Source organism: Orbicella faveolata, unplaced genomic scaffold (genome assembly GCF_042242905.1).
Source record: "Orbicella faveolata isolate gen_17 unplaced genomic scaffold, um_ofav_v1 contig_27, whole genome shotgun sequence".
NCBI classification, from domain to species: domain Eukaryota; kingdom Metazoa; phylum Cnidaria; class Anthozoa; order Scleractinia; family Merulinidae; genus Orbicella; species Orbicella faveolata.
The window spans coordinates 7,086,844-7,097,925 of NW_028301555.1; the positions used below are offsets into that span (position 1 = coordinate 7,086,844).

Genomic DNA, 11,082 nt, shown 5'->3' on the forward strand with positions numbered 1-11,082 from the left:
TTGTATAAATAATAAAATGCTGCTTTGCAAATCTTGTTGACATGTGTGTTAATAGACATATGACAGTCAAACCCCGTGACTACAAATTTCCCAATCGATAGAGTGTCCATTATATATATCCGTAAATAGCTCCAAACATTGAATTTCCTGCGAACTGTGCTGACATTAATACATAGCACATGATGTGCGTGATGACGTCACTTGACTGCATTACGAGAATTACCCTTTCATTTTTGTCATACTACTTTCATTACTAAATCAACATTTGTATCGAAATGACGAAATCTCATAACGTATAATGCCACACGCTCAAGAAGTCACTCTATTGTACGTCCCGTATTTCATGAGTGTAGGCAAAGTTTGTCCCGGAAATATCCACAATGTTTCAACTGGTGTGAAATATGTAGTGGCATTCTGTCAAAATCCTGGTAGGTATTGCACTTTTTCATTGTTTTTAACTGAAACAATAATTTCTTCTCGTGATCTTGATGTAGGTCAAACCCACTTTCGACATGTTTGGCCGTGTAAATTGCTGTGTTCCCTTCGATGGAATCTACGCACAGTGCAGAATATTTATCATGACTGACAGTAGCAGGGGCTTGGCATGTAAAACCATGGTCACTGTTGCCTATAAAATTCCGTCTGATTACAACTGCAGGGTGAAAAGGAAAATAGGTTATAAAATAACCGGAAAATCCGCATGATTTGAATGCTGCAGATGCCTTGAGAGTCTGGAGAGTTTGTCGCTTCAGTAATTCTCGCACACCTCATTTGACCATGGAAACTAACTTTCAACTCCATTTTAAAGCAATTGTCTTAGTATTTCGATCGGGGTACACGCAAAAAGTAATCTTTTTGAACGATTAAAAATAATATATCAGAGGTTAAGCTTTTTTTTGTTCGATATCTCACTTTATTTTATTCTATTATTCTTTATTTTATATATTCTAATATATTCTTTATTTTATCTCACTTTATTTCTCGATATCTCACGAGTGAACGCAGCGAGTTGAACACGAGAAGATAAAATTCGTATCCACAAGCGGGCATGTAATATTCTGTTTATTATATAAACATGCTAATGACGAATTTTTTTTACGATTTTTCGAAGATTTCCGAACACTTCCCGAAGATTTCCGAAGATTCTCCAAACGTTGTCTGAAGGCCAGACAAACGGTTGCAAACATTTCCCGAAAATTTTCGAAGATTACCGAAGATTTCCGAAGATAACCGAAGATATCCGAGGAAGATCCGATGATGTTTCGATCACACAGCAACACATCTAAGTTCAGTTTAAGCGATTATCATGTTAGTAACCATGGCGACACCAATACCCTCACACGTGAAAGATAAAAATAGTATCTTCAATGCGCGCGATGAAGATATGATTTTTTAGTGAAAGGAGAAACCCTGGTATTTCACTAGTGTTTATATAATGAATCCTATTTAACTTCACTACGAGGTGAATAAACTGTTCAAAAATTTGTTAAACTGAACAGCAGGCCTGCTAGGTTCTGATTTCTTTCTTCACCGTCTAATAAGCAAATAATCGCGATCTTCTCTCGAATAATACAGAGTTGAACTGTCAATTTGTCTCACAATGTTTTTCATATTTATTCTTATACATATTTCACAGCTTAATTGTTCCTAGCCGCGACCAATGGAAAACTCCGCTCTACTTGACGGTGTTAGAAATGTGGCAAACAAGGATAATGCTGCATATTGCGATCTTGGCGATTGCCACTACGACCTTGGTGATTTCAAATCAGCTTTACGTTTCCACAAGCAGTACTTAGAGGCGGTCGAAAAGGCAAGAGATAAAGCTGGTGAAGGCCGTGCATATGGCTGCCTTGGAATGGATTATCGCAGCCTTGGAAAATTAACCGAAGCTCAAAATTGCTTCGAAAAACAACTAAGCATTGCCAAGATAGTGGAAGACAGGGCTGAGGAGGGAAGAGCCAACGCATCTCTTGGAAGTACATATGCTCCCGAAACACCGTTGCAGCTTCTTGAACAGTACAATACATCCGCTCTTGAAATTGCCAAAGAAGTAGGAGACCCAGTTTTGGAGGGCAGTGCCAACCGTAATCTTGGCAAGATGTATAGTCTTCTTAAAAGATGGAAGGATGCTTTGGCACACTTCAGCCGATACCTGAGTATCGCCGAGGAATCGAAGGACAGAGCAGCCGAGGCCAGAGCTTATGGCGATCTTGGCAGTGTTTATCTTGCTCAGGGTAATCTCAAGCAAGCCATTGAATGCCAAAATCAGACTCTATGCATTGCCCAAGAACAGGGGGACGATGCTGAACAAGGTAATGCATATTATCAACTAGGTTGTAGTTACGAATCTCTGAGATCTTTAGACGATGCATTGCGCTGCTATGAACGCAGCCTAAAGCAATTTGACGCAATCAGAGCTCGACATCGTCATCAGTTGAAAGAGGAGTGGAAAATTAACCTGCGAAATGAATACCAGCTTGTGAACATTGCGTTGTGGGAAATCCTGATAAAGCAAAACAAGATTGAGCAGGCTCTCTTTTCTGCTGAGAAGAGCCGTGCAGAAGCTTTAATGGAGCTTTTGCAATCGAAGTATCGAATATCTGGAAAACAAGAATCAGCCGTCGAGATGTTATCAACTCTTCCACCAAGCACTGTATTCATGGCAGTTGGACGAAAAGAAATTTATTTCTGGGTGCTACTCCAAGGAAACGGTGTTCATTTTGAAAAGAAGTATTTAGACAAAGACGCCGTCGAATATCTGAATGTGCTGAAAGAAGAGGCCTATAAACAAATTAATGTTCGTTCTCCCGTGAGGTGTGAAGATCGCTCACTGGATGCTATCAGGGATGACAAACCCTCTACAGATCGGCCTGGAGAGAGCTCACAGCCGCCACGTCGTGACAAAGATGCATTACAAAAGATGTATGACCAGATCATTAGACCTGTTTCAAAAGTTCTTCGAGACAAGGACATCATCATTGTCCCGGATGGTCCCTTGTGCTTGGCCCCTTTTCCCGCATTGTTTGATAGCGATTCTAAAAAATTCTTATGTGAATCTTATAGAATCCGAGTCGCTCCCTCGTTGTCCTGTCTGAAAATGATCACAGATCTTTCAGTAGCCTACCACGGTACGAAAGGTGCACTGCTCGTGGGAAATCCTGCAGTTAAGAATATCGTAGTGGGAGGAAAAACGCTGACACCGCTTCCTGGTGCCGAGAAGGAAGTTGAAGCGATTGGAAAGATTCTCAAGATCAAACCACTCACTGGAGAATCTGCGACCAAAGAAGAAGTGTTGCTTCGTCTCAACGCGGTGGATTTAGTTCACATTGCTGCACATGGTTGTATGGAGACCGGCGAAATTTACTTGGCCCCAAACCCTGGCAGGCCATTCAAAAACCCAGAAAAGGAAGACTACCTTTTGACCATGGCAGATGTAGCAGGTATCCAGCTGCAAGCGCGACTGGTTGTTCTAAGTTGCTGTCACAGTGGCCGAGGGGAGGTAAAGGCTGAGGGTGTGGTTGGCATTGCTCGCAGTTTTCTCGGCGCTGGTGCTCGTTCTGTCCTGGTTTCCCTGTGGGCGATTGACGATGAAGCTGCGTTGGAGTTTATGATGTCTTTCTACCAACACCTGGTGGAAGGAAAAAGTGCCAGTGAAGCTCTCAACAAGGCTCGGCAGCATCTGAGAGTTTCAACAAAGTTCTGCGAAGAAAAGCATTGGGCGCCATTTGTACTCATTGGCGATGACTTTCATTTGGAGTTGTGAGGAGAGTGCATGGTAAGTAACCATTCATGTGTCTTACAATGTCCCTTTTGAAAATTTTCTCTACTGTACGAAATTAAACAAACAACAACTTATGTAAGAATAGTAAGTAGAAACGATTCTGAACTTCAATTGAGGAGGCTTGACTGGGGATTATATTCTGAACAGAATTATAACTTGTACCAAAAGCCACGATCTTTCCTAAGAAATGCTAGAAAAAGCTAGCACTATCTAGTTTTCTTGTTTTTATTATATTATTTCACTTTCTCTGAACTCTTTCGGCTATATTTTCCTTTCGGATTTACCTACGTATGGATTTCAATTTTATCAGTTTCATTTTCCTCCCATTGAAGTACGCAGTCTACAAGAAAAGATCGTAAGTTTACAAAACCAGGAGCTATTTAAACTTTTTAGTGCACAGACTCTTCACCAGTCGCCTTTATTGTCCACGGATTTTTGGTGAGGAAGTTAGGGATTCCATTGTCTCCCTGCCAGCTTATCAAAATCTTTTGGTTTCATTCAGGTGCTGAACTAAGCAAGACTTTCCAGTTATCAACGGAAGAAGTGATGACAAGCTGTGCTCATGATGAAATGCAAGCAGCTGAAGAAAACTGTTCCTGATATCCGAAACAAAAACTGTAAATATTGCCAGGGAAATCACAGGCGAGGCCACTAGTGTAATTACGTAAAATCGAATAAGAAACTAGTGTTGATTTTTTTAAAGTTATTCATGTCCAGCAACTACATGTTTCCTTCGGCAGAGTTTCGAAGCTACAGTAGAAGTGCGGAAGACATGAACTGTGCAAACAAACAGTGAATTTATCTTGCAATAACGTAAAACAGTGCCTGTGATTTTCCGTTAAAGATCGATAATGCACTGATAATTTGGCCAGGCAAACATTTTTAAGCAAACGTTGGATGTTTATAAGTCAGAAAACATTTATATAACTTTACTGGTCACATAATATGCAATATGCCGTTATCTTTTATAAGGCCACGCAAAATTCAGCTGACTAATCTTAAAAAGCAATTTTAGGTGATTTTGTAATATGTCTTAAAAACGAAGAAAACTTCAAAATATGAAAAAAAAAACAAAAAACACAAAACACAAAAAAATTAGAAATTAGAGGTAACATAGCAAAGTATCGAAAGTTCAAAATGGGCAAAATTGATTGTTTATTTTAATCTAAAAATGCTTATCTTTACCCTAAACATCTAAGGGGGCTGCAAAGTTGATCTTATATAAGAAATGAGCCATATCAAAAGACAGTCCAAATTCCAACAAGAAAATGGCAATCAGAAAATGATGCTAGCGTGCAAAGAAGATCGAAACATTAGAACTTCAAACGTTTAGCAAGTTCGAGAACATTTTATTGGACATGAGTGGCAGGATGCATTTATCGGGGGGGGGGGGGTACTCCTAGAAAAAATTTGGGTGGGGATGTGCGGCTTGCTTTCCAAAACCGTACTCTATTTAAGACCAAAATCTGCGATTTTCCCTATCTTAGCTATCTAAGACCTGATCTTTGAAATCAGTATCCTGTTTCAGACCTGTCTTATAATTAGTTACCTTGTTCAGACCGATGCTAAAAGCATTGTGAAATGATTTTGCTGATGATCTTATCGATAATAGTGAAAGAGTAGCTTCTTCTTTAAAAAAAAACATACCCAATTCAAGACTAGAGCGAAAAACTATATCCTATTTAAGACCAAAATGGCCAAAAATCAATACCCTATTTATGACCAAAACGGCTAAAAATAAGCATACCCTTTGGGGCCGCACATACCTATATAGCCCATATAAGGGAGCACTCCCGTGGGGGGGAATTCTTATTTAACGTCATCAAAGAATTCGCGAGATAGTATGGCTGTATTTGCATGGTATAATCTTAAATAGGACCAAACTTTGGTGGAGATGATACTGTTGTTCAAAAAGATTTTAAAATCGTCTTCGTAGGAGGATATGATGGCATCCATTTTACTGTTTTAAAGATAAAGTTAGCTTTGCTATTCCATGCTCTTGAATATAGCTAATTAGATGATCTAGTTTTAGAACGGTCTTTAGCCGGATGTCATTCTTAAATTTTTGCACTGTTTGCTAGTTAATTAAGTCTAAAATAATACAGAATAGTCATAGAATAATAGAACATTTACATAGCTTTTGTCTGTTGATTTGAATGAACTACTTTTAAGGAGATTTAACTAGATTTTAACTACATTTTAGTCGATTTCAATTATCTTAGCTTTCTAGGATCAGTAATCATTAAAAAAATAATAGTGTAATGTAAGGTGTCTTGTGCACGGTTGGTAAAAGGGGAAAGCTATAAGACTCTAGTCCAATGATTTCCACAACTTCTAGAGATTAGTTAATCTGAAACATTTTTATTTCGCAAGGTAGCTATTTTTTTTAAGTTTGCTTTTTAACTGTTAAATTGGTGTCAGTTACAGAAGAGTTCCACAATATTGTAGTCAGTTCCTCTTCTGAGCGACTATGAGTCCACTCTCAGACCAACGGAGAGCCTCCAGAGACACATGATTTTTCCAGAAATCTAACGGGCCTGATTATTTTTAATAAAATCATTACGATCTTTTTTGCTGTGCCCAAGAATGCGTAGAAAAAGTCTGACGAGTTGGTGTTTTATCTTTTTCACTATTATTTTTTTTTCCATATCCGAAAAAGCATTTCGTGGTTGAGTTTTTCATTTTCGAAAACTTGGTTCGATAGTCGAAACAACTTAAATTTCCTTGTGTATTGTAGGTTAAACATTTTTTTTTATGTAAACGATGATTTGAGTTGTCCTAGTTTTAATTTCACTTCATACGTACTAGATATACTCGATGTGTTCGAGCCGTTATACCATATTAAGCTAACTACCACAAATCTACTTCTAACAACACTTACACAACATCAGATGATGAGGTGTGCTATTTTTGGCTTCTATCATCTCGTGATCGTATTTGAAAGTAAAATTTTGATGTCATGAGATTTATTCGGAGCTCGCTAAAGTAGATTCATCATGATGAAGACATGGACGAATTCCGGAAGTACACACCAGCTGAGAATAAACATCGTGTCTCTGGCAAATCTCCGAACGTCTGTCAGTTTCTCATGCTGAGGATGAGGCTTTGCTAGGTTCCACCCCCCCCCCTCCCGGGCGCCGGATAAGATATTAAGGATTGGATAGCTCTGCAGGAAAAACGGAACAAAAACTAGTGCTACCCGTTTACCGTAACCAAATTCTCAATTAGCCAATCAGAAGCCGTAGCTACTGTCCTAATATCCTGCGGGTACGGTAAACATCTACTAGGCTCGTTTGGTCTCGCAATGGGTATTTTAGCTCCAACATACGATTAGGTATGAATGGTCTCCTATACAGCCGTTATTGGGTCGTCACGCAAACATCCTCCCCTTCTGGGCTGGTAGGAGAGGAACGTTGCGTGACAACCAAAATAATGGCTGCATTGGAAGGCGTCCGTGCAAACGGGGCGTGATTGTACAAATAGACAATGATTTACGACACTATAAAGCTAGGAATGTTGTTTGCAAAAATCAATTGCCAGTAAACTTAAAACTTGCATTTATCTAAGAATTGAACAAAATGATTTTGATCAACTTCGAGTTGAGTGAATGGTTTGATTTGCCCTTTTTAAGGGTCTGTAGGGTGGTGCTCTTATTAGTAGTGAAATTTCACCCATTGCCATGCTATCATTAAATTTTGCAGAAGGCAGATTTAAACTAAAAAGCGTTTTTTGACCGAATACATTATCTTGTTGACAAATCAACCATATTTTGCCGTTGTGCACATTTTTTTAGTAGCCACTCAGCTGTGTTCTTTTCGAAATCTGCGAATCTGATTGGTTCTCTTGTCGTTTGGTTACAGACAACGATCGTGCACACCCGGCTGCTCTTGAAACTGAAAATTATTTTTTGTTTGGCTTAAAGATGCGCATAATTGTAGGTTTTGTGCTGTAATCCTTTTGAGTGTCTACTAAATCAATTCGGCTACTAGCGATCGCTTTCTATCAGCGATAGTCAACTCGGCTTCGCCTCGATCACTGTTAAGTCATAGAAAACTCGGGCTCGTAGTCTAATTGTTAAATAGGCCGTAGAAATGAGTCAATGATCAAAGCTCAAGCAAAAGTCTCGAACCGCAGGCGAGTGTATGGCATCAAAATGTTCAAAAATGTTGTTCAAATGTTGTTGTTTATAGTGGTCAGTGTGAACCTAGCTAGTTCACAGGCATGCCACTTAAGGTTACAGTATACCTTCAGGGGTGTCTCGCGCGCAAGCGATGTAGCGCGTGCAGTTTAAGCTGTAGATACCTAAACCCCTATACCAAATTAAAGCTTATGGAGCTGGCTATCAAACTATACCAAGAATTTTGAAAGAAAATGAATTGTCGAATTTTTCACGACCACTAAATGCGAGCGCCCGAATCACCTTTCGAAAGCTACAAGTCAAACCGAATTTCGTTTTTTGCCAATTTAATTTTTTCCTCGGTTTCAGCGCCCAAAGCGCTTAAAAAACGTGTCTGCGTTTTGGCATATTCGATTGCAGTAAAAAGTTACAAAACATTTTCGAAATAGGATTAAAAAAATGTGGAGTGATCGTAAAAAAATCGCTCTCGAAGAAAAAGTATTTCGAAATTAACAATTCCCAGACACGCTTTTGTAGTTTATATGTTAAACTAGCCACTGTTCAAATTTAAGAGCAATTGAACAAATTCCTTTTGAGTTATAACTCTTTAAAGTGTCTGCTTCAAGCGAAAAAATTTATTCGAGAAAACAGCGCTAAGAAAAATTTTCTGCTTCGCGAACAAACTCCGCCCACAAACGCCTTCAACTGGGTTCTCAGGTAACTAAGCCAATCAGTGCAGGGAAACTTTACTACCGTTAACCTCCTGGTGAAATTTACGGGCGAATCTCTAAAACTCTTGTGTTTCGCAATGCGCTCAAGGAACCGAAGGCAGAGAGAGAATTTTTCTGTAGCTCGGTTTTTCTTGAAGCTGGTCTGGCAAAATGGGGAAGACTAAAAAGGATACGAACGCTAGAGTGGCTGAGCGAACGAAACAAACAAAAGACAGCGCGGAGAGCAACTGTGTGTGGGCAACTGTGCATGGATAATATTTCAAATGGTCTCAATGAGTCCGACGATTCGTCGATATCGGACTCATCAGAAGAGTCTCTGTCAGCATCCCTGTTATTGCTGTCAAGTTCCGAAATTTTTACAGAACCTTTCTTTTCTCTCACCACGAATATTTGCCTGCCTTATACGATAACTATAGCTTCATCCACGTGGCGAACTTTCGCTTCTTCACTCATAGATGTATTTTCATTCGTTCTTCGCTGTTTTCGCTTTTTCGAACCGGTCCATGGTTTAAACGTGGTCTATGTTTACTTATAACTTAATAGAAACACGCCTAATATCAAAAATGCTGGGTAGTCAGAACAACAATGCTGATCAACTGAGTAGTCAATTCGTGACATCCATATAGGTAATTCCCGCGAAAATCGTCTCGGTTGATTGCATACGCGCCATAGGGCTGTCAATCAAGAGGTAAACTTTTACTTCCGGTGAAAACGTAAAACCGCCATTTCTCCGCCAATATTTAGCCTTTTTCAAATTTTTTTTTCAGAAATTAGAGATTATTCTTCGACCTCTATTTTGACCCAAAAATCCAAATTTGAAGAAAATTGCCGACCCGAAGGTATACTGTAACCTTAAACTGAAAGAAACAAATACATCAACTGAATATAACAGGCTTAAAAATCCCAAGTGGCGGGAGACAGACCAGTTGGCTATTTACAAGCATGACCGGGCAGTTGAACTGGGGTCTACCGAGAAACAACTCCAGCTTAGTGGCCAGAGTGGAACTTGAACCCGGGACCTCTGGATTTCAAGTGCTGCGCCCTAACCACTCGGCCACACTGCCTTCTTCTGCATCCTTTCTAGGGCCTAATTACCAGATGACATCATTTCTTGATTTAATCTCATTTTTGTCGGAATACGTTTGTGCTTGAGAATTTTTCATTTTTCAAAAAAAGAAAAACAAACTGAAAAACGCTTCTTTGACATTAAAATTTTTTTTTTTTCATAATGAAATATAGATAGCGTGCGCAAGTGAAAACTTCTTGTTTTTGTTTTGTGCTGTTTTAAACATGAAGTATGACTAAAATGGATCGTTTTGCTTTTGATCAAAAATGCCCCGCAAAAATGTTCAACAATTGATTTGCATTACACAGGTCTAGACATTGTAAATCGGATGATTTGCAGCTGGGTAAAGTTAAAGAGACAGTGACCTTCCGGCTGAAATATCGTGTTTTAATTATAATTTTAAAAAATGCTCAGAACGTGCTGTAAACCTGCTTCGTCATCTTGCAATAGAGAGCAGAAAACGTCAAAATTGCTGAAAGCAATTTGAAAGTAATTTGAATTAAAAGAAAAGTTAATAATGTCTACGAGATTCAACATTTCACCAGATTTCTGAGGGCCTCCAGGGGTTTGGTTTGGAGTACAAAGGAACATCCTAGCTGATAAAAGCATATAAACATTGTCTTTAACAGTGGCCTGAATCAGAGAAATGTAAGGGTCAGGTCTTAAATAGGGTATCGAATTGTTGGTTAGGTCATAAATAGGGTAGGGAAAATCGCAGATTTTGATCTTACATAGGGTAATTGTTTTGGGAAGCAGGCCACACACCCCCACCGAACTTTCCGGGAGTACCCCCCCCCCCCCCCCCACCCCCGCCGGGTATTTAAGCAACTGTCCATTTGCTTTACAGCTGCGGTCGCCCACCATAATGACAATAATATAGTTATTATGTTCCTCGAAAAAAAGCTTTTTTAATTAAAATTTTGCTTCGAGATTTACTAGATGTCGGAAACTAGCTTGACAACATCCTTTTGCTGACAACTTGTTTATACAAGTTTTATTCTAAACTGAATGTAAATTAAATATTACGCATATGCAGCAGGAATAAACCAAACAATCTTCTCAAAATTCAATGAAAGATAAATTTAACAAATTACCATTTTGAATCGTCTTTCCTACCTTCATTCAAAATCTCTCTCCATTTTGCAACACTCAATGGTAACCACGTTAAGTTCAATTGGATTTTATTTTTTTTATTGTCACATTTAATTGCACTTGCGGCTTAACAGTTAAATGATTTTGAAATATCGTTCCTTTGGAATAAATTTTCTAAATATAATCTTGCCTTCTATATTAAAACACATTTTCATCTGTTTGCCAATGCATTAATGCAATTTAAATGCAATTTAATTCCTGCGCAACAAGAGTCAAATTAAAATAAAACACGTCT

At 38.8% G+C, this 11,082-nt stretch overlaps 1 protein-coding gene across 1 annotated transcript; it reads left to right on the forward strand.

Moving 5' to 3' along the window:
• Window positions 1-329: 329 nt before the first annotated feature.
• On the forward strand, window positions 330-4,838 carry LOC149107411 (tetratricopeptide repeat protein 28-like). The gene is made up of 3 exons (XM_089297198.1): window positions 330-428; window positions 1,637-3,775; window positions 4,284-4,838. Exon 2 carries the CDS (start codon window positions 1,661-1,663, stop codon window positions 3,761-3,763), a length of 2,103 nt encoding a protein of 700 aa, XP_089153324.1. The 5' UTR covers window positions 330-428; window positions 1,637-1,660; the 3' UTR covers window positions 3,764-3,775; window positions 4,284-4,838.
• The last annotated feature ends 6,244 nt before the right edge of the window (window positions 4,839-11,082 follow it).

What these genes read in the sequence shown, in the direction of transcription:
- LOC149107411 (XM_089297198.1), top strand. Translation starts at nt 1,661, where the DNA reads ATGGAAAACTCCGCTCTACTTGACGGTGTTAGAAATGTGGCAAACAAG.